Source organism: Fusarium coffeatum, assembly GCF_003316985.1.
Source record: "Fusarium coffeatum strain FIESC_28 chromosome Unknown BRIP53273_contig_67, whole genome shotgun sequence".
NCBI lineage: Eukaryota > Fungi > Ascomycota > Sordariomycetes > Hypocreales > Nectriaceae > Fusarium > Fusarium coffeatum.
In genome coordinates, this window is record NW_022157863.1 from 16,192 (window position 1) to 38,593 (window position 22,402).

Here is a 22,402-nt window from a genome sequence, read left to right on the forward strand (position 1 = left end):
TAAGCTTTAGGAATGTTCTTCGACGACTCAGCGCATTTGTTTGATACCCGGTCACTGCTTAACGTTGCCTGTTTTTCACATTGTTCTTTTTTGTGTTTTATGTTTTGACGGTTGGGTTTTCACATAGTTGGGGTGTTAACAGGTCTTTGGCAATGCATTCCCGGTTTCCCTTTTTTTTCTTCTTTTTTTCTTTTCTTTTCTTCATGTTGTTCAACTCATGATGCCAGGCAGGTCCTCTTTCTGTTATAGCTTTATCTTCTTTGTTTGGAGTTGGAGGATATGGGTAGATACATTTCCTTTGTCATAGAATATACCATACATTGTTGCTCATGATAACTGCATATCCAGCTAGCCATCGGCTTTTCCTTCTTCCAGAATACTTGGACTTCACATGCACAACAAAAAAAGATAAGAGATAAGCCGGCCCCATCCGATCCCCCACCCCCACTTGTTCCGGCAATGAATGCGGGGGAGATCCGACTCCGGCCGCCATCCGCCCGCACCGTAAACTTATCCTAACCCGGGACTGCGGCTACTATCATTACCATTTATTTTCTCTCGCCACTTTCTTTTCCTCCTCATTACTCTCTTTCTTCTTCAATCGGTATTCCCAATCAACAATGTCACAACCTCAAGGAAACCTCGCAAACCTCCTCCCTCCTTCGTGGAAAACTTCGGTGACAGCTTGGCTCGCCGAAGACACGCCATCCTTCGACTATGCCGGCTTCGTTGTCGGCGATGGTCCCCGTGTCGCTACCCTCTGGGGCAAATCAAGCGGTGTCATCGCCGGCCGACCCTTCTTCGACGAGGTCTTTGCGCAGTGCGGCTGCACGGTTGAATGGCACGCTGAAGAGGGAACTGCTGTCGATCTGAGCAATGGCAAGCACCGAGTCGCAACCGTCAAGGGTCCTGTGCGCGGAATACTTCTCGGAGAGAGAGTTGCGTTGAATACCCTTGCGCGATGCTCGGGCGTTGCGACTAAGAGTTCGCGACTCGTATCGATTGCACACGATGCTGGATACACAGGCGTGATCGCAGGAACACGAAAGACGACACCGGGTTTCCGTCTTGTCGAGAAGTATGGCATGTTGGTTGGTGGCGCGGACGCTCACAGAATGGATCTCAGCGCCATGATCATGCTCAAGGATAACCACGTCTGGAGTCGGGGTAGTATCACCGATGCCGTCAAGGCTGCCAAATCAGTTGGTGGATTCAGCATGAAGGTCGAGGTTGAAGTGCAGAGCGAGACTGAGGCGGACGAGGCGATTGAAGCTGGTGCCGATGTTGTCATGTTGGATAACTTCACTGGTGATGGTGTTAAGGTTGCTTCGCGAAGTCTCAAGGAGCGTTGGCAAGGGAAGAGACACTTCCTGTTGGAGGTTTCTGGTGGCCTTCAGGAGGACAACTTTGAAGCGTACTTGTGCAATGGTAAGTTTCGCTTTCTTAGTCACGACAATTATGCTGACTATCATATTTTAGATGTTGATATCCTGTCGACGAGTTCGATTCACCAGGGCGTGCCGCACATAGACTTTTCGCTCAAGATCGAGCACTAAGTCGTAATAATACAATACCCAAGATGATGCTATTGCTCATGTCATATCTACTGAAGTACTATGAAGCTGCGCATGTTTCTGCACTGCACTTACACCATTAGGTCAGCCCAAGCGACATGTCCCTCTGCCTCAAGCTTTTACTCCATCATCGACATGAGCACCGGCAATCCTTGCCTCAATGCCATTGCCACCTCCCTGAAGATGACCCACGGGGTTCTCCTGCACCAAAGGCTTCTTCACTTGTTCAGTAGTCTTGATTCTATCACAGCAAGATACCAATACACTGCTCTCGTTCTTGGTTGATGGAACATCCAAGGCGGGATTAGACGTAAAGAAATCAGCAGGACGAAGATGTATCTGGTGCGTTTCAACCGGCCTAGCTTCTCGTTAGCAATCCTATACTCAAGTTCGGGGGTACAGAGCACAAACATAACAGGCCAGTCTTCAACTCTCGGGTTGTGAGTGAGACCGAAAGATACCCAAACGACAGGACTACTGCGTCGCCCTTTCTTGTGGTCTTCACTATTGCCGTTTGTTGTCTCTACTCTGTCTTCATCCGTGAACCAGTCCCCTCTCTTCACCATGTCCGACACTCCCCCAACTTCTTCCTTACTCTGATTCGTAAACTCTCCTGCTGCCCAGAGCTCGCCGTCACGATAACCAGTGAACCAGACATTATGATGAGCAAATGGAGCTCTCGCAGCAGCCACACTCTCCGCATCTGCCAACATCATTTGCGTTGCTGGTGGTATGAGCTTGTATGCGACAGGACGACCCGACATAGCATTTCGCTTTGAAGCATGCTCCAGCTTGATGAGACGGTTCAAACGTGGCTCCGCATCTGTCCACGAAGCCTTCGATACTTTCTTGCGCTCGACTTCATACAGGTTGCCCCTTGGGTTGGTCTTTGGGTCGATAGGTCTTCCAACGCTCTCTTCTACAATGACCTGCACATCCTCGGCGCTGTACGAATCGACAGCTGGATCAATACGCACCGAGAAGATGTGCTGATGATTCTGCGCCAGAACACCGGGCGCAACGATATTACCGTATCGACTGGTCTTGCCCTCGTCTATTCCAACAACACTGACAACACCGGTTGCGCGAGTCTCGATGGTGATATTTCCAGCAAGATCAAGCTTATATGCGAAGATGTACTCATAGTTAGCCAGCGTGACTATGAATTGGACAACCAGCTCTCTCATCCGCGTGACAACAGCTCGGTTGGTACGGAAGTTGGTATGTTTCCACAGGACACCATTGTCTTGCTCGTGCAAGCAGATGACAGACTTCGCAGGCGTTGGCATACCTTCTGGGCTGGCAAGGTACGAGTCAACATAATGAATGGCTCCAAGGCAATCGCAACCAAGCTGGAGATTGTTGGCAGCTCTTCCAACTCCTCCGTCTCCAAGATCGAAGGCATGCTTGCGATGGAAATGTGGACGAGGATCACTGTAGGGAACAGTAAGTTCACTGTAACTAAGGCGGTACAGGATACTTCGGTTCTCGTAGCAGATATCGTGAAGAACAGCGCCCTCACGTGGAGTAAAGCTGAGACGGAAGCGCCACTTCTGCCATTCGACAAGGCCATCAGACGAGATCGTGAATGAAGCACCCTCTGGCTGCGTCACATTGAGAGGCTTCAGGCCCTCACGAAGAGGTCTGTCCAGCAATTCCGGTACATACTCTGCAGCGTGACTGTTCTGAAATAGTTTCGTCGGCGATACACTCCTTTCCTTTGCCTCAAAGTCATCGTCCGAGCTGCCTGTAGCAAGACGATCAACCCGAATGATGGCCTTGGTCTCCATATCCATGACCGGAATGATAGGGATAGGATATGCATAGTGGTTCGAGTCAGGGTTGTTGTTGGACATATTCTTTCCGAAAACTAGGCCTTGCATATAACGCGAAGGATAGCCATCATCAAATGTTCCGCCGTAGGGCCAAGGATCGATGCATACAGCAAAACCTTCTGGCAGTGTGAACTCTGACATGGCATCCTTGAAGAGTTGTGATTCTACACATGCATCTTGGAAGGTCTCGACCTCATATCTAAGGCTCAAATTAGTTGATAGCCTACCATGAATGGGGTGAACTCACGTTGCCATGTTTGGGTGGGCATTCTTCTCAAGGACATCTTTAGAGACAACCTCTCCTTTATCCACATTAACAATAGTGCGGGTGTAGTCTCTCGTATCGGCTATGATGTCGTATTCAACCTGAGCGCATCTCGCAGGGCGAGGTGTAGTCTCAGTCAGACTGCCATCATGTTCGGCGACTAGAAACGGCACGAGGTCTTCCTTCTTGGGCTCTTGGAGCTGAATAGAGCGGAAGAAGAGAGAAGTTCCTGACCCATGATGTTTCAGCACACAATTGCGAGCTAGGATAAACTCTTCTTGGGAAAGCTGAGCGAGAGGGTGAAGCATCGATGGCGCCATTATTCACATGGAAATAGAGATGAGCGACACTGCAGCGAGAAGAGTTGAGTGGGAGGAGATGTAAGCGACGGCTTGGGAGAGGCTTATAAAAGATTCCATATTCTATTGAGAGAGCTTAATTGAAACCAAATAACCCTTACATACCGTCGAGTTCCCACCTTACATGTCTATTGCCGTAGCTTGACCCAACCAGAGGACGCAATATACGTAATCCTCCACCAAAGACGCTCGAAATTGAACTGGTTGCATATATCTGTATGAAGCCGCAAGCCAACATTATATCCGATAAGCTGATATCCAATGATACAACCCACAGAAGGAAGGTCGTTATGTTCCGCCTTGCCGATAGCGTTCTATTGTGGTACATAAACGGTAACGGTCTGTTGATCAATGTCTCTCGCCCCGCAAAGTTGTCTCTCGTCTCTGGTCATGTTGAGCAAAAAGGCATGGAAGTGGTATCATGCGAGAGTGTTTGTACTGCATCAATAGCTTGAGATGCATTAGCGAGGAGGTTAAGTGCAGGTTGATTGGTGGGCGAAGTCGACATGTAAGCGGGTATCTCAGCCATGGCGATGGCCAACTGCAGGAAAAGCATCTCTATCTACAACGCAATGAAGTATCTATAACCCGGCGTTTCTATCAGCCAATCATGGACAAAAGCTTCAAGTCAACTGTTCTTTATAAGCGCAAAGATGAGCCATATATCACAAGGCTAGACAACCTTACTACCAACAGAGACATCTAACTCACAACATGAAACTGGTCACAGGTATCGTCACATATTCGTATCAGCAGGAACGCTTGTTGGCAAATCATTGTGCCATTCGTGTCTATCGACGTGCTTCTCTTTTGTAGAGACATTGAGCAATCAATCAAACACCCTTCTGTAAACCCCAAGTCGGCCGGGACAGAGTCGAACCTGTTGTAACTCAGAGCCAGGCAATGAAGAGAAGATGCGACATTGTAAAAAAGAAGCCAGCACAGGCACTCATCGTTACCCCTCATTCCTTACGCGCCATCCCTATTTGATATCATGTTTTTCATAGACGCCAGGCATGTAAAGTCAAGACCATGAGAAGAAAGTTGGCCGTGTGGCCCATGTTGAGCAAAGAAGATCGTAAAGTACGATGATGCATAACGTACATTGAAGAATCGAAATGAAGAGAAAAAGGAAACAGTTGCTGTAGACGTGGTTGTGAGGCTACGCCTTCTGCCACCGCACTAGATACAAGTTCTCGCCCAGCCAAGACATGACAGGGCTTCTCTGTAACAAGGATGTAGAAGCGTGCCTTTTCCGATCATCGAAAAGGATTGTGCACCTAGACAGTAACACGCTTGGCACCCTCAGGCTTGAGGACGTTGTCGGCGTAGCGGCCACCGAAGTTACCTAGGGGATCAAAGTTAGCCTGGCTCAGAGACATCAAGGTTCAAACAATGCTTACCCTGAGGGTTGTAGTTGCAGACAGTGTACCAGGAGGGGAAGCTGAGGACAGTGCCGGCAGGGCACTTGACAGTGGCACAGCCGACCTTGGTGGAGTCCTTCCAGACAACCTGGGTGAAGTGACCGTACAGGTCAATGTTCATGTCGGAGGGGGGGTTCTCCTGGCCGTAGAAAGCCCAGTTGGACATCTCACTGTCGTACCACTGGTTGGTAATACCACCAGCAGCAGCCTTGTTCTTGAGTCCATCAATATCGCTGGTAGCACCCCAAGAAGCGAGGTTCTGACCGTAGCCGCCCTTGCCTTGCTCCCTATAGAATGTGTTAGTTGTCGAATCACTGGATGCATGGATCAAAACTTACATGTCGTGCTCGAAAACGCAACCGTTGGCGGTGTTCTCAGCGTAGCCGGCAAGCTCGTTGTCCCACTCAAGAGCAGGGGCAGAGTGGTTGGCACGGTGGATGTTGTGGTAAGCAAGCATGACCTTGTCGTAGGCACCCTCGAGGTCAAGGTCAGAAGATTCGATGCTAGCCTCAACAGTGACCTTGGGCTCGAGCTTGGGCTCAGCCTTGGTGGGAGCAGGCTTGACAACCTTCTTGACGGTGGTCTTGGGCTTCTCAACAACGGGCTCAGGAGCCTCGTAGACGGGAGAAGGGGAGGCGGGCTTGACAACAACGACCTTCTTCTCCTCGACCTTCTTAACCTCCTGGGTAGGCTTGGGGTCGGCCCAGACGGTAACGACAACAGGCTTGGGAGCCTCCTCGGCCTTGACGGGAGCGGGCTTAGGGGCCACCTTGACAACCTTGGGCTTCTCAGCCTCCTGAGTGACCTTGGGGGCCTCGGGGGCCTTGTAGACAGGAGCAGTGGGCTTGGCCTGAGCGTCCTCGGTGACGACGACGGTAACAACCTCGTAGACCCACTCGGTCTTCATGGCACGCTCCTTAAGAGCGTTTCCAATGGGGCTGGCCGAAGCCAGGATGGCGCTAGCGCCGACCATAAACAAAGATGCCTTCATAGTGATCGGTAAAGAGGCACGAGGCAAGATGAGATGAACTGGAAATAGAGTTAGTTATATAAGCTTGAGTGATATTAGGTGTGGCTGTTTTCGGTTAAGCAATCGTTAAACCAATGCCGCTTGGCAGAAGCTGTTTCCGTGTCCTGGATGAATGCGATGAGGCTAGCTGGTAGCGAGGGTGGAATGGTGTTTCTTGTGGGGAATGTTTGGATAGAAACGTGCAAGACATTTGGTGTTGAGACAAAAATTCGGGATTAGAAACAAGATAAAGTGTCGATATATCGAATTCAAGGGAATGCCCTCGCTTAGATATAGGGAGACTTTTTCTTGCGACTATTGATCAGGGCGACAAAGACGTTGCCCTTGTTGTTCGGCGATGCTGTGTTCAAGGCACACCGAGTCGGCGTCCTTGAAAGGGAGAATATAGAACAAGACATCCCTCAAAGAGTGAACTGACGTGGGTGGAGAACAAGGCGAGACAAGGAGTGCAGGCCGATGCAGATAGACGTATGCAGGATTCAGACAATGATGATTCAGAATATGCTTACCTGTGGTGTAGTGTCTGTTTGATATCGGATATGATTCAGAACCAGTCTGATTGATGAGCGGACAGCACTGCTGAATTTGAGATTCCGTCAAGGAGTCTCGAAAAAAGCTTTGATTTGGTGTGGTTGAACAATGGTGGTAGTTCAACGATAATGAGTGATAGAAGGATGAACCGAAGGAAGGACGACTTGAATTGGAGTTGCGATAGGTACCGAAAGGTGGCAGATCAGATCAGATGAGATGAGATTTGGAGGGAAGTCGTGAGATATATCAACGGTTCAACCGGAAGGCTTGGCTTTAGAGTTTTGGTTTTGAAGGAGTGGACTGCAATGTACTAGACACGCAAACAAAGGAGTGGCAGGCCCTGCTATCGTTCGACGAAGACTCTTGGAGGGGGTGAAGAAAAGAGAAGAGGTCGAGATGGCTTCGGAGCGGACGACGACGTTAAAAAGGAACTGCTCGGCGGGTCGCAGACGGACAGCCACTGTTAGGCCAGGGGCGATTGGCTGGATGGTGCGGTATTGATTGGATGCTTAGCAGGGGGTATCTGGGGATCTGGCGAGCCTGCAATCGAGAATTAGCTGGGGTGTTGCAGGGAAGAGGAGCAGGGGGTGTCGACGGAGGAGTTACTATTACATACAGGGTGCGGTACGGTGCGTGCTATCAGAGCAGAGAGAGGCGGCGGTGAAAAGATGTTAGTGCAAAGGAGTGACTGTTGAGAAAGGATCGTGTGAAAGGAAGAAAGCGGAGAAGGAGGATTGTGTTGTGTTGTGTTTTGAGGGAAAGTGAAGGGCCGTCCCAAGGAAGAAACGATGTTTTGACGCTGGGCTAGGCTGAGCTCTGCTCTCCTCTGGTCTTGCCGGTGCTTGACAACTGGCAAGCACTGGCCGAGGTGTTGTGCTGTGTTGTTGTTAGAGTAACCCCTGGGCTGGAGAACACAACGGCGCTAGTGCATCACGCTAGGGCGGGATAGCCTGGGCTGGGCGCTAGAAACATGGCGGATGCTGCAGCGGGCTGCAAGGCACCAGGAACGAATCATGCACTAGTGCCTCGGGTTCGAGGCATCTCATTCAATGAGGGAGTGGCTTTGACACTGGATCCATTGATTATTGGAGTCCTCAACTGTGAGTTTAGACATCCATGGACTGAGCAATACTGAATGTCTGCCTAGCTAGATATTCACTGAATAACTACAACAATTCACTACAATTCAGCGAATGCCTACCTGCCTGTATTATTGTGCTCTCGGCACCCGGCAGATGCACGAGCCCTGCACAATCACGATGAAACCCGTGGCTTTCGCGAATGCTTGTTGTTGACGTTCCCCTTTTGCCTCTCTGTCCGCCACGATTCGACGCCTCTGATGAAAGAGACGTTCTGGTGTCTGCAACACTGCTACAAAGAAAAGAAAACTGCCGCTGATCGGCCGGGTCACCAATTGCATCATGGTGGTATGGTATCCCGGAGGCTTGGTAGAAACATATCGCATATCGGTTTCAAGGCCATGACGATCAGACATACAAAAAAGGAACTGATAGTATAGGAGTGTTAGGGCAGCATTGCATTTGCATTTGCATTTGCATTATTATTATTGCATTGTTGTTGGCTACAGCTTGGACTGCGCTGTTGCGTTGGCGGCTGATGGCTAATCAAACAAGGACGCGACCCAAATCAAAATGTCAGGACCCTGGTCATGCTCAAACCAAAGCGGGATGAGACTGCTACACTGCCAATCAGCTCGGACCAGAGACTTCCGGGACCCTGGACAGCAGCTGAGGTCAATATATCTGACACTGAATTTGACAATAGCTGCTGAACAGTTGCCAGTTGGCGCTTGTTCTCTGACTAATTTCATTTCGTAGGTATCATGGATGAACCTGCAATGCGATATAAGGCCAAGACGATCCAGTCATTCCAGTCGAGACGATATACTTTATTTCTAACGTCAAACCTTGTCGAGTTCAAGAGTCTAGAATTCGACCTTGAGATTTGAGAGGATTGGATGCTTAATTGTCGCGCATCATTTCCTGTTTCCCCCCACTTGCCACCCATGATCAGTCAATTTACATATTAAATGATTCTAATTACTGGAGTAGTTCCGTAGTATTTGAAGCTCTGGGCATTTCTTTGCTTGCGTAGTCCTAAGCCACCCGGAAGTTTAAAATCAAGTCTCGAAGCCTCTAGTCAACGTTTTAATTAACCATTTCTTAATCCGTAGTCGATTACGACAATGCACTTACCATAGACGTCCAAGAGCCGAAAAGCTTCGCAATGCTTGCCATTAACTTCCGGATGCGTTTTACTATTGTATGGGTGGTGTAGGTAGTCTATGTACCTTAGCAGCGGGACGATATGTGCCATCCCGTCCCATCTCAAATCTGTCAGATCAACCTCCAAATCGTAGGTATTAAGATGAAGGTCTCGTATTATGCCGGATTACGCACGGGGTTGATTGTGATCGAGTGCCGCCGTATGTGACGATGTACTGTACAGCAATAGTCAGCATTAACAAATACGAAACGCATTCCTAACAGTCATCTCTTGGGTTCTTGGGGTCTCATACAGTAGATGCCTCCAATGCATTAACTTGGTCTCTCTAGATCACCTCAGATTCTCCTCAGCCAAGTCGGATTCTCACAATCCCGTCTAGTCGAAGGACAGGAAAGAAAAAGTACGTACCTGATCCAATCATCCACCCCTTTTCACCGTCCCTTGCAGATGGTCGATGTGGCGCGTGCTCTGACGATCCATCTCCGAGAGTCTTGGCCCAATCAGATCTCTGACTTCGACTTTATCCCCATCAAACAAGCTATGCATCCATCAGGGATGCTGTAGCGGGCTTCTGTGGAGTCACAAAATGCATCCCATCTGCATGTCCGAGAGACGAGACCCGCTAGAAGCCAGCCTTGAGAGTCTTTCTCCATACCCATGCCCTGTCCAGCATGTCTGAAACCGAACTAATTTGAGGCAATGCTCTACTATGCTCCGTTCTTCATCTCCCAGCCAAGGCTTCCTCGTCCTCTCCTTCACCTTCGCTGCCATTGCCAAATTGAGGTCTTCTACCACCTGACTTTCTACTGGAATATGCCAAGCTATCCTGGTCAATCAGATATTACTATGCATATGAACTCATTTCCAGTTCACGAGCCGTCATTTCTTACAACAAACACAAACAAGACAACACAACACAAGACAGCCTTACCTAGCATAGACCGGCCTCAAGCCGCGGACCAAGTCATTCGGCTGTTTTCTTAGCTCTTGTGTTCTGTCCAGTTCCACAGTCGGACATTGGCGTGTAACAGAGTGATTGCCTCTCACACGTAGCCTCGGACAAGACGACAGACAGGCTGCCTCAGGGTAGGTGGTGACTGACTGACAACTAGGAAGAGATGGTCCACGTTGTGAACCCAGGAGCTTGGGACCAACCTGAATCGCATGTATTCACGCCATTCTTAGTATCATTGTCTGATATGTCACTCATCAGACCGATCATGTCTGTTGATCCATTCAAACACATGGACAACAATAAAGTGATCAACAGGATCTTCAAAGTCCTTTCTTGTTGAAGCGGATGTATTCGATCTACCATAGTATCTCAATGGAATCGTCTCCCACCCCTCTTCTCTCGCTAGGTGGGTGTTAGAAGAAATGTCCTCCAAGACTTACCTAGGCTACGGAAATAAAGTAGCCTAAATGCTAGCCGCCTAAGCTGGCATAAGCTGATCAAATTATTTCGTCTCTTATGCTGCCGGGGGCCAATTCTTATGACACCCTGAGGCTCGCCTATTCTCCCTTGACCACGTTGAGCCAGCCATAAACGCAATCGTCTTGAAATCATCAAGTCGATCATAACTGCGACTTGGACTCAAAGTCAAGTCAAGTCCGACCTCCGAAACTGAGCGGCATGACACGCAATCCATTTCTTGTCGATAACCTGAACTCAGCTATGAATTCCCATTATAGAATAGCTTCAACCCTCGTGGCGTTCAATTCCATTCCTTTCAACACGACTCAAATCACTCTATCCTTATTTTCTAGTCCAAAACCATACTCTCTTAGCTCACAGGCGGCTCTGTCAGAACCCCAGCATTACGCGGCAGTCTTGTTCCCGGCTACACCGAACTCGTCTATCGTGGTTCAAGTCTGTGGAGAGATATTACGGTGGCTCGGTAGTGCCGATCCCACCGTCAACACTAACACCAACGCTCAGTACTTGGGGCCTCGTCATCATCGATTTCGAGGGCATTCATTCCATGTTTGGTCATGTACAGTCTGATAGTCTAAGTCATAGCCATGGTCAAACTCTGATCAGATCAAGCATTTTAAGCAAGAGCCTATATTGGGCGGGGCCTGAAAAGCTCCACCATAGACCATAGCTGTAGCCAACTCTGTAACATATCCAACCGTCCTCACCACCGATACACGATATCTTGGCTTTTCATTCACCGCTTCAACTAATGCTGGCACGGCAAAGGACCTGACCAACAGTTCCTTTTTTTCAACTGCGCTTTAAGCGCTCTTTCCTTGATACTGCATCTCAGGTTCAGGTATATTATCCCCGCTGTTTCACATACCGTCAATGCAGTCAGTTTATTTCCGTCGATGGATCAGCGCCTGAATAAGCGACCCTCACCACCACCACCACCGCAATTGGGTTTAACGTGGCAGCATGGATTATCAAGTCTGAACGTCAAAGCTTATCTGATTCATATCGAGTTTACTTTACTTTATCGATGTTTCTTTTGTATCAAGTTTCGATTAGTTACGGTTGACTCGATTGTTAAGATCGACGCTTAAGTACTTTCCATATACACTTCATATCAGGTAATCTCATAGGCAACATACCCTACAGCTATACAAATCAGTACGAATATTTCGCATTAGAGCTATTCACATTGTCAATATTGTTTTGAGGTTGTGATAAGGCTTTATGGGCTGGAATGATACAGTTGAGATCCAATAGACGATCAGCTTGGTGGTAGTGATGTTACGTTGGTTTATAAGACCGTTGTGTAGGTATGTCAAGACGCACAAGTGAAAATCAAGTCAATAGCAAAACAAACAATGATTCGAACACTATACGAACGTGGCCTGGTATAGAAAATAGAAACAAAGTCCCTCGGACATTGTCATACGTTAGAAACCGGAAACCAATCGATCAATTGGGCAACATGCAAACATCATGTAAGCTAGCACCGCATCACCCTCACTTCTCGAAGCAAACTCTTACAATCTGGTGTAGCATTCTAAAACATTACTGAGAAAAACAATACCACTCCCCATGGCTATCATTTCAGCGGCCTTGATAAACGCCTATGGAGGGGTATAAATGCTATCAGCCAACCAACGGGATGCCCCATCCAGAGTATCAAACATGGGCGCTTGGAGCCCGTTTCTTGTTTCACGAAGCGCACAAGCGCCGACAAATACGATCATTCATTTTTATACCGAGGCCCAGTCTGTTTTTATATCTGCCCTAAATGAAAGCTTTAGAATCTTTGAGCATTGAGCATGGACCTGAAGCCAGGCTCCCTGCTATACGGATGGCAGTGCATCGCTCTCTCCTGCTCTCAGACCACCAATCGCTTAACTGACGAACTCCTCGCCCGAATGCAAGCAGCTTCCCGTCACCTGATGCGTGTACCAAAACAACATATTTTGTTTCCAACTCCTACCAGTGACCCTACAGACAAGACCAATCGTTCTCGTTGTTGGCCGATGTTCACTTGAAACGAGACGGGCAGCTGCATAAAGAAGAGTTACTGTACCTCATAAAGCCCAAGTGAAGCCGAAACAAAAGCCCCGGCCAAAGGAGTTCAAGGTGCATGAATTTTATGATCATGTGCATGGTCTGGGTACTTCACTGTTGTGGGTGAAGCTGTGTGACTCCCATGACCAGTCATCAACAAGAACAGCATGTTCTGGGTTTGAAGATGTGACTCTTTCCAAACTCGCAACCTTCAAGCATGTGTGTATGTCATCGATCTATGCAACCTACTTCTGAGCTCGACTTCAATCAAGCAAAACGGACTAGAACCAAGGTGTTACTACCGTTAGCTACCAGGTTTGTTCCCCCGCACTCAATCTGGATGACGATATTCTGCTCCCTTGCAACACTCGATCTTGTCAGCTGGCCTACACCACACCGGGAAATGAAGACATGCATGTCACAGCTTCACAGCTTAGCCGAAAAGCAGTGTTGTCAAATTCTTTGGGATGTCTTAAGTGCCGTGTATCGGGCGTCCAAGGCTCGCCGCAGTGTGCTGCACGTGTCGTCGCATTTGAGGCCTGTACTGTTGTGACAGGTAACGTTTCGTAGTCATGTTATTCAGTATACTATTAACCCAAGGATGAACAGCTCTCAGAAATATTACCTGGCAGCTGGACGAGTTAGCAGAACCAGCTGGTCGACAAGGGCTGACAAGTCGATATATTGCCTGTGCTCATTAAAAGTCATGCTGAAAAGAAAGTGCGACAAGTGAAGCTGGCCATGCAGGGAAGGCCTTGTGATTTTGTTTCGTGTAAGAAAACGGACAAATTTTTGATTTGGTAGCTGGTAATCCTCTCTTTCATTCATCGGCAAATATACATGATCGAACCTCGACCTAACTGATTCCAGCACTCTATTGCTGGGTATCCTCCTGCCCCGGAACAAAGGGCTTACCATCACCAGGGCCGATGCGCACGTCGGCAAAGATTTGCTTTGGTCGGAGGTGAACGGGGGTTGAGTTGGTGGGCTGGTCGGGAACCTTCTTCTCGAGTTTCTACATAATATATCAGGAATGACGTCGGAATCACAAGACCATGGGTTTCGTACCAAGTTGTCGTAAACACACTTGTTAAGCTTCCACTCAGCAGGGCGGCATTGCCATAGCTGGTGGTTTCGGTCGTCGAGGCACTCCCAGTGCTTGCGGAACTCAGCCAGGCAGTGGGTGTTGATGTCCTTGATGCTATTGTTCCGGGTCAGCTTCTGCTCCCATGAATAGAGCTTGTCGCGCCCCAATTATATCCCCAGAACGGGTGTTTTCCTGGTTTTCAGGTGACATACACGCTGGAGGCACATCGGGTAACTCGTCGACCCTCCTTCAAGCACTCAAGCTCTCCTCGGCCGGGGTTGTCGTTCTTGCATTGCATGTAGTCATCGTTGTAGTCGCGGCATCGAGCGCCGATGAAGAAAGAGGCAGAAAGAAGAGGCGCAGAACTGGCACCGACCTCCTTGACAGCAGGAATATCCGAGGGTAACGGAGTGGTGTCGATGAGCACCTGCTGGGAGAATCTGATGGTTCAAGCGGTTAGCCAATTATCAGGTGTTGTAGTACCCAATTGCACCCGCTAGCGGTTCCCGAGCAAAGACAAGAGGCACATCTTGATATAGCACATACTGGGGCCTTCGGGTAGACATGATGCCGGTGTTCTGCGAAGCTTATCGTCGAACGTTGCGGTGATTCAAGAATCCGGGAGTGGTTATGTGAGGTCGCTCGGCTAGGATTTGGTAGCGTAAGGTATGAATTGACTGACTGTGATTGGCTGTTTGGTGGGGCGAGGCTGGGCACAAGGCTACTATGGGGCCCCAAGTGAATGTAGCTTTGTTTTCGCGTCGCCAGCTCCAAATATTTTGAGCCGCCAAATAAACAGTGCAGAACTACCAAGCAACCCGATTTTTCAGCCTTGCGATTTTAAAAGAGTCTGACGACGACGATAACATCATTGCGCTACCTAGACTTGCTCGCTATTGAGTTGTTGATTCATCGTTCCGATCCGGGTTTTGTCCCGGCAACGCATCTCATCAGCTAAAGCTCAAGCTTAGCTCTTTCCGACCGACAACTATCAATTTAGAAGTCGCATCACTATCGCCAAAAATGTCGCTCTTTGGACAGCAAAAGCCTTCGCTGTTTGGGCAGACGCAGTCTGCTCAGACAGCCGCCCCAGCTCAAAATACAGGATTCGGCTTTGGCCAGTCGCAACAACAGCAACAAGGCAGCACATTGGGCGCATCGATTCAACAACCACAAGCACAACAGATGCCCACTTTATCGCAATCCCAAGCTCAACTTTCTAACTCTCTATGGCAGCCTGGAAAGGAAACGCCCCGTATGTTCTTTGGCGAAGGACGCTCCTGTGCTTCAGAGTACTAACATCTATCTAGACCAGAAGCCGATTCTCGAGCAGATGAAGCTCGTTACTGAAAAATGGGATCCTTCCAACCCTAACTGCTCCTTCAAATATTACTTTTACAACAAGGTCGACGAGAGCCACGTTCCTTACTACAAGCCTCAACCCCACGAAGACCCCCGAGAATGGGAAGAAGCCCTGCAGAACAAGCCAGCCCCTGGCTTCATGCCTGTGCTCTGCTCCGGGTACTCTGGTGTTGCCGACCGCCTTAAGACGCAGAAGCGCGCTGTTTCCGATTTCAACACCCGCTTGCATCAGATCAATGGCAGTCTGGATGCCATTCTTCAGCGACATGAGCTTGAGACCGAGGTTCGAGCTGTTGCGGCTCGTAGACGACAAACAACCATTAGCGAACGATGCTTGGCGCTCGCTGCGCGAGTTCAAGTTCTTCGCAACCGCGGTTACGCCCTGAGCGGCGACGAAGACGACTTGAGCAGCCGACTACAGAACTTGGAGCGGGAGGTTCAAGATCCTGCTGTTGGAGCGAGAGAAGAGGAGCTTTGGAGCAGTCTTATCGTTCTGCGAGGATACGCCGACCAGCTCAGCAAGGAGATGGATAAGCCAAGTGGCACTGAGGGAGAGACCATTGATCCGGAACGAGAAGCCAAGGCGAAGCGGGTAAGTGAAACATAACACTCATCAAAGATGCGCCTCACTAACAACTTATTTAGGTGCTTGAGGATTATGAGAAGCAGATCCAACACATCAAGAAGGAGCTCGAAGCTCTAGCAGTTGATTACTCAGAGTGGGAGAAGACCAGAAACCCGCACTCGAAATAGATGGGCTTAATTAGGGTAAATTGTTTAGCGACAAGGGCACCAAGGGTCAAGGGTAGACAAGTGTCTGATAGGATGTATATTGGTGACATAGAGTTGGAGTAAGGATTGGGTATTCATCCTAGGCGTCATAGGATGTAAATTGTTAACCTTTGTAATACGCAAGAACAATATTCATGAAGCAAGTGATACCACGATCCGGGTTTCTCAAAGAAGAGAGAGCGCAAAGAACATGCAAAAGTAAAGGTGATTGCCGAGTGATGTTATTGCGCGGCTTTTTCCGCTTTTGGAATAAATATTGGTACAGATTAATCATGAGTCTCCCGTTTGTTCCATCTAAACCGGTTGTATCGTACATGGCGCGGTGACAACACCATCGTCCACAGTTTGGTAAGGATCATAATACTATTATCGCTGCGGAAACAGCTCCGCGGACAGTTACTTGCGGCCTGATCATAGTCTAGAAGATCTTGCCGACAAGGTCGATAGCGAAGGGAGCTGGGGAATTGTTAGCACGGCCTTACGAAGGACAGAGAAATTGGTCAGACGTACAGAGGTACAGGAGAACAGCGGTGGTGATAGCACCCTGGACTGTGAAGGCAGCATCGGCCTCGAGGGCGCGGATCTCCTCTTGGGACTGCTGAGGGGGGGCGACTGCGAGGGTCAGTTAACTATTCAGTATCGAGATCGAAAACAAACTTACATCCTCCGAACATTTTGTCTATGTATTAAGTAAGGAAGAAAGGGTTCGGTAGAGGGCAAGGGTCGTCGTGAGCTTGGTAGATCGAGGTATGATGCTATCTCGAATTGCTGTCATGGGCCAAAGAATTTTGAACAAGCGCGGTTCATGACTAGAAAGCGCAGAGCCAATCAAGTGCTGCGATTAATGGGTCTGGCTTTCCCAGCTCTTATCGATAACCCCGACTCACTACCTATGTCATCCTCATGAAACATGCAATTCGGGAGCAATGACATAGCTTGTCATAAAAAAAAGAGCGACTTGACTGATTTCCCCGAGGTAGTACATTCAAGAACCTCAAAATCATGATGGTCATAGGTAGGAGTTCTTGTGACAGTTGCGAAGCAAGTTAATAGTTGAAGTCCTCTCCTATAGTACTAACAAAATATCCGTCTCTGATGAATTAACAATGGTGTTCATGGACTGAACTCGAATATGAATAACATATCTTACCAATTGATATTCGAGCACGTCAAATTCAATTCAATTCGAAATGACTATCGTTCACGAGTTGTGGCACACAGGAATCATGGTTGTCAATATCCAGGGTATCATCCCTATGAATCTATTCATTTCGTAATCATCAAATTGCAGAACATGACTTCCGCATAACGCTTTTCCTTTTCTATATACCATTTCCCATAACCCTTTGTTAATGAAAACTTATGCCTCAAAGATCAAAGCCACACCGTCGTCACCAGCTGTGACAATCCTCTCGCCTGTCTGGCCTTGGACAAAGCCCAAGACACCACCACCCTCACCATCACCACGGTGGCCCTTCCATTCCTTCTGGAGACCAGCCTCGGCAGCTGTGGCAGTCGCATTGGGGTTTGTAGCGCCAGCACCTCGGAGATCCCAGCGACGCACGACACCGTCCATGCCGCAGCTGGTGAGTTGCCATGAGTTAGGGATGAACTCGAGCTTGACGATGGCGTGCTCCTCATGGGCGCCGGAGATGTGTCGTCGGACAGCAAAGCGGCGAGTGGCGTCGTAGACAACGATGGAACCATCGACGGAACCGGCGGCGAGGAGGGTGGATGGTGGTGTGTTGGGAGTAGTGACAAGAGCAAGTGACTCAATGCTCTCAGATTGTGTGTGCAGGGCGGCGAGGATCTGACCACCAGCGGTCGAAGTTGACTGGGCAGTGGCCTTACCTCCAGCAGCACGAGCGCGGGCCTGAGGCTGGGGTCCGCTAGGAGCGAGTCGTGGAAGCGACACAATCTTGATAGCACCAGTGGCACCTCCAACGGCGACAAAAGCGCCCTTGGGATCAATGGCAAGAGAGTAAAGACCACCCTCAACCTCGAATCGCTGATCCTCGGCAGTCAGAGCGACAGCAGTCATACCATTGTCGCCGACAAGATTCTTGGCTGTAGCCTCACCCCAGACATCCCAGACGTACAAGCTACCATCTTCGGAGATGGTGGCCAGCAAGAGACCGTCAGGTGTCCAAGCACCAGCAGTACAGCTGCCAGTGTGAAGGAAGTATGACTGAACAATCTGGAGAGGGTTGGCCTGGTCTGTGGGATCAACGGTGTATACCCAAACGGAGCCGTCAGAAGCACCAAGGGCGACAGTGTTGGGGTTTGTGGCAGAGGGGCAAGGTACAAGCCAGTTCACCTCAGGCACTTCCTGCGCCTCACCAAGGAAATCCATCTTGAGCGCATCGTTCGAGATGGTCGCCTTCCAAGCGCGCAACCTTCCGTCAAGACCACCGCTAACGAGAACCTCTCCTCGAGGAAGAGTCCAGGCGAGTGTGTTCACTGAGTCTGTGTGGCCGTCAAGGCTGAATAGAGAGTTGAGCTGGGTGCTCTTAAGGGCGTCTGCGGCGGGATCGCTTGAGAAACTAGCAGGCAGCGGAGGTCGCGACTGAGCAGAGGCGGTGTTGAAGACCCATCCTGCACCGGGAGCGTCATCCTCTTGACCGGCTGAACCACCAACGGCAATGATGGAGGGGTGCTGAGGATGTTGAGCAATGGTGAAAAGAGAGTCCTTAGGTTCGTCGAAGTAACCGATAGAGTCGTTCTGGAGAAGGATTTCCTCGTTGTCGGAATCCATAGCAAGGTCCTCATCGTCGGCGATCTCCTCGGCAGCATCGTCGGCAGCGAGCATGTCCTCCTCGAGCGGTTCGTCGACGGGCTCTTTTTGATCGCGGGGGTTAGAGGACGACATGATGGCGGGGTAATTTGGTAACGAGCTTCAATATGATGTGTTGTTTGAGCAAGAAGGGAAATATTGAACGTTTAGAAAAGATGACAAAACTAAGTTATCTAGGATGGTACGCTAGACAAGAAGTGTTTTCTGGAGTTTGTCAGTCGAAGCTTGCTTGATAAGCAGGCAAATGTTTTTCTCGACCTTTTTTTGGTTGACGGGACGAGGATTTTTTTTCCTGACTGCGGGGTGGTGGCGCTTATTGCAGCCCAGCTCTTTACTTAAAATGGATCATGACCGAATTGTTGTACTTCGTGAGTCGAATTTGTATTAATTGCTTGCAAGTGCATATTCTAGCGCATGACATTTCACTGGTTTGGTAACTCGTAATAAATATTGGTCTGAATTAAGAAGCGATTATCCATATCAAGATGACAACACACAGTCCCCAACTCCTCCATATTTAAGCATATATGGATGAAGCCTCTATGTTACTACTGCAATAAGTCTTCCTATTATCACAAGCGAAATAGTAATAGACACGTTTCCATTGGTATTTAGAACCATGGTAATTATGCATTATCAATTTCAGCCCAAGAGTAGCAGGACCAGTCCTATGAGAACACGAAGTAAGCTATCATGACTCCCTCATGCCACAGGCCTACAAAGCCCATTGAAACTGTCTGCCGCAGTGACTCTGGAGCGACTGTAAACCAGCAAAGGTATTCCGTATATACGCCAGCAACGCCAAAACGTCATGTATCAGATGTCTAGTACTTCGACCCAGTTGTTCTCCGATTGCTTTCTACTCCAGCGTTCCTTTGCGGCCTGGCGCATTACCTTCTCCTCTTCTCCAACCTCATCTGCCTGGGTCGCCATTTCGCGGATATGATGCTTCAGGCCCGACGAGAGCATCTTATACCATCCGCTGTGGATCTTGCAGCGTTTGCGATCGCACATGCCGCGCACCTCGTCACCTTCTCCCAGGGGGTCGTCAAGCCGACCCGCTTTAAAGATGGCCTCACCCTCTTGTGACTTTGCGAAAGCGTCGAAAGGGTCACGGGCACTGACGGTATCAAGACGTTGATCGTAGCCGCAAATATCTTCTTTGAACCGGCCTGCACTGATAGCTGCCTGGCGACGCTCATGAGCGTAGTCCAGGAGGGTCAGCATTTTGTGGCATAGAACGGTCTCCTCCGCCAGTTGGAACCGTGCTGCAGCCGCATTTTTCAGAAACTCCTTCTCCTCATCAGAAAGATGCAGCGCGTCGTCATTGTTTTCGCCCCCTGGAATAGTTGTCAATGTCATGCAATAGATATTGGAAAAACAACGACTTACCCTCTCCGCTTGTATCGGCTGCCTTCGTCTCTTCACCCGAGAATGGTTCCTTGACTAATCGCCAATTACCGTTCTCGTCGAAGCCTGAAGAGCCACTTTCCAAAAGTGCCATAAATTCCTCCTGGGTGAGCTGGTCGTTGGCGACTCCCTTTCCCTTCCCCTTAGGCAGTTTGGCGATCATGCGTTCCCACCAGGTTTGCGCATGTTCGACGGAACAGAAGACACTCGGCTCTTCATCAGTTAGTCGTGCAGGTTTTCGGCAGCCACTCAGCGAGCATGTCTTTTTGTAAATTGTTTTGCGGTTCTCAGTCGTGCAGAGTGGGCAAATAAACCTTTCGATCAAAGATTCGCCGATCTCTTTGTTCAAGTTGATACACTCTCCATGGTACCAATCCTCGCAGTTTTCGCAGAATATCATCCATCGGTGATCGTCTGCACCACGGCAAATGCAATACGGTCCATGGTCAGATTCTTCCAATTCGGATCCTGCCGATTCGGGGGCCTCCCCTGAAGTCGATCCTGACTGCACAGATTTGGCCTTCTTTGCCGCTCTAGGCCCGCCGGTATTGTTAGAACGCTTCGACGATTTCTTAATTGTAGAAGCAGTGCCCTTCTTTTTTGCTGCTGTTTGGGCGGCCATGTTGTGTGGTTGTTCGATAGAGGTTGAAGGATGTGGAGGAGATTTGGAGGAGGAATTTTGAGCCTCTGATAGGGGCTGTGCTATTGTATCGTTTTTTGTGTCATTGTCAAAAGGTTCAGAGCGAGGGTTCTCGCGTTGTCCTAAGTCTGATTGTTCCATTGAAGCGCAGGCGCGTATAACTGCCAAGCCAGGTTCAATTATAGGATTTTATTCAATGAATAGGTCACTTGACACGTATGTGATTATATCATAAAGCTGATAAGCAGTTGTTGAAGCAGTATCCCTATTAAGAACAGTTTGTCAAGACTATCCACCAAACGAGGTGTTGAACTTTGGTGTAAGTTGTAGCCACTGCCACTGAAAGATGGAAGGTTGCGAATTAGGTACACGGTTAGAACATGAAAATGACTAAGCACAGCACAAGCCACCCCGGTAAAAGCCCGGACCATGTGTATTTCTGGAACTTGTGACAATCGGAAGATGTAAGTTTACGTAGTTGATAGCTTTTGCATGAGCTTCAATCGACTTCCTCATTGAAGTAATTAACCATGTCGAACCCGGTCGCGATATCAAAAGCCTTTAGAGGTGTACCTTCGTCCCTCTCGACACGGCAATGTCAACGCTGTTTCTCTAGCAGCGCTGCACAGCCCAAGCAGCTTCGGCCAACCCTCCCACGAGCGCCGGTCCAGTCCAGACAGCCCATTACTCAGCGCCGAACGAAGGCATACAAGACGATCGAGCAGGCCAAGAGCCGATACAGCAATGGGGTACGGACCACGAAAATGATATGAAATTGCGATATGGAATGAGTGAGCAAAAAGCTGACAAATGCGCTATAGCCGTTTTCTTGGAAGTCCGGAATTATGTTCGTCGCTACTTGCGGCTTGTTGGTCTGGTATTTCGAATTCGAGAAAGAGCGCATGCAGCGTAAGAGAATAGCTGAGGCGGCCAAGGGCGTTGGAAGACCAAAGGTTGGAGGAACCTTTGAGCTGGTAGATCAGAACGGAAAGCCTTTCACAAGCGAGATGATGAAGGGCAAGCACTCTCTGGTAAGTTGGGAGAAGCGAACATTACTATACCACACGTTGAAGTTGATGTCTGACATGTTACCAGGTTTACTTTGGCTTCACTCGATGTCCGGATATCTGCCCGGAGGAGCTTGATAAGATGGCGGATATGTTGGATATGGTCGAAAAGAAGGCCCCCGACGCACTTCTCCCCATCTTCATCACCTGTGATCCCGCCCGCGATACCCCCAAGGCTCTCAAGTCATATCTGAGCGAATTTCACGACAAGTTTATCGGACTGACCGGCACCTACGATCAAATCAAGGATCTCTGCAAGAAGTACCGTGTCTACTTCAGCACGCCGCAGAACGTCAAGCCTGGACAGGACTACTTGGTGGATCACAGCATCTACTTCTACCTCATGGACCCAGATGGCGACTTTGTGGAGGCATTGGGCAGACAACATTCGCCTCAGCAAGCTTCTGCCATTATTCTTGACCACATCAAGGACTGGAATGACAAGAAATAAAATGTCGGCTATTTAGGATGTCATTAAAAACTGGCGTGGATTGTACGATGACAAGA

General features: G+C 49.1%; 9 protein-coding genes across 9 annotated transcripts; 3 read left to right on the forward strand and 6 right to left on the reverse strand.

Annotated features, from left to right (window-relative positions):
- Positions 1 to 620: 620 nt before the first annotated feature.
- On the forward strand, positions 621 to 1,556 carry FIESC28_03116 (uncharacterized protein; the record flags this gene model as incomplete). Its single annotated transcript, XM_031157265.1, has 2 exons — positions 621 to 1,428; positions 1,480 to 1,556. The coding sequence occupies 2 exons, from the start codon at positions 621 to 623 to the stop codon at positions 1,554 to 1,556; spliced, it is 885 nt and encodes a 294-aa protein (XP_031018594.1).
- A 129-nt stretch (positions 1,557 to 1,685) lies between these two features.
- Positions 1,686 to 3,994, reverse strand: FIESC28_03117 (uncharacterized protein; the record flags this gene model as incomplete). Its single annotated transcript, XM_031157266.1, has 3 exons — positions 1,686 to 1,932; positions 1,986 to 3,608; positions 3,657 to 3,994. The coding sequence occupies 3 exons, from the start codon at positions 3,992 to 3,994 to the stop codon at positions 1,686 to 1,688; spliced, it is 2,208 nt and encodes a 735-aa protein (XP_031018595.1).
- A 1,319-nt stretch (positions 3,995 to 5,313) lies between these two features.
- FIESC28_03118 (uncharacterized protein) lies at positions 5,314 to 6,448 on the reverse strand (the record flags this gene model as incomplete). The annotated part of the gene is made up of 3 exons (XM_031157267.1): positions 5,314 to 5,381; positions 5,437 to 5,744; positions 5,796 to 6,448. 3 exons carry the CDS (start codon positions 6,446 to 6,448, stop codon positions 5,314 to 5,316), a joined length of 1,029 nt encoding a protein of 342 aa, XP_031018596.1.
- Positions 6,449 to 13,617: 7,169 nt separating this feature from the next.
- On the reverse strand, positions 13,618 to 14,396 carry FIESC28_03119 (uncharacterized protein; the record flags this gene model as incomplete). The annotated part of the gene is made up of 4 exons (XM_031157268.1): positions 13,618 to 13,758; positions 13,812 to 13,944; positions 14,043 to 14,270; positions 14,377 to 14,396. 4 exons carry the CDS (start codon positions 14,394 to 14,396, stop codon positions 13,618 to 13,620), a joined length of 522 nt encoding a protein of 173 aa, XP_031018597.1.
- Positions 14,397 to 14,853: 457 nt separating this feature from the next.
- On the forward strand, positions 14,854 to 15,945 carry FIESC28_03120 (uncharacterized protein; the record flags this gene model as incomplete). The annotated part of the gene is made up of 3 exons (XM_031157269.1): positions 14,854 to 15,085; positions 15,141 to 15,784; positions 15,838 to 15,945. 3 exons carry the CDS (start codon positions 14,854 to 14,856, stop codon positions 15,943 to 15,945), a joined length of 984 nt encoding a protein of 327 aa, XP_031018598.1.
- A 457-nt stretch (positions 15,946 to 16,402) lies between these two features.
- On the reverse strand, positions 16,403 to 16,658 carry FIESC28_03121 (uncharacterized protein; the record flags this gene model as incomplete). The annotated part of the gene is made up of 3 exons (XM_031157270.1): positions 16,403 to 16,440; positions 16,495 to 16,596; positions 16,646 to 16,658. 3 exons carry the CDS (start codon positions 16,656 to 16,658, stop codon positions 16,403 to 16,405), a joined length of 153 nt encoding a protein of 50 aa, XP_031018599.1.
- A 686-nt stretch (positions 16,659 to 17,344) lies between these two features.
- On the reverse strand, positions 17,345 to 18,853 carry FIESC28_03122 (uncharacterized protein; the record flags this gene model as incomplete). The annotated part of the gene is made up of 1 exon (XM_031157271.1): positions 17,345 to 18,853. One exon carries the CDS (start codon positions 18,851 to 18,853, stop codon positions 17,345 to 17,347), a length of 1,509 nt encoding a protein of 502 aa, XP_031018600.1.
- Positions 18,854 to 19,594: 741 nt separating this feature from the next.
- Positions 19,595 to 20,810, reverse strand: FIESC28_03123 (uncharacterized protein; the record flags this gene model as incomplete). Its single annotated transcript, XM_031157272.1, has 2 exons — positions 19,595 to 20,118; positions 20,171 to 20,810. 2 exons carry the CDS (start codon positions 20,808 to 20,810, stop codon positions 19,595 to 19,597), a joined length of 1,164 nt encoding a protein of 387 aa, XP_031018601.1.
- Positions 20,811 to 21,257: 447 nt separating this feature from the next.
- Positions 21,258 to 22,346, forward strand: FIESC28_03124 (uncharacterized protein; the record flags this gene model as incomplete). Its single annotated transcript, XM_031157273.1, has 4 exons — positions 21,258 to 21,292; positions 21,445 to 21,577; positions 21,650 to 21,859; positions 21,924 to 22,346. 4 exons carry the CDS (start codon positions 21,258 to 21,260, stop codon positions 22,344 to 22,346), a joined length of 801 nt encoding a protein of 266 aa, XP_031018602.1.
- Between the last annotated feature and the right edge of the window lie 56 nt (positions 22,347 to 22,402).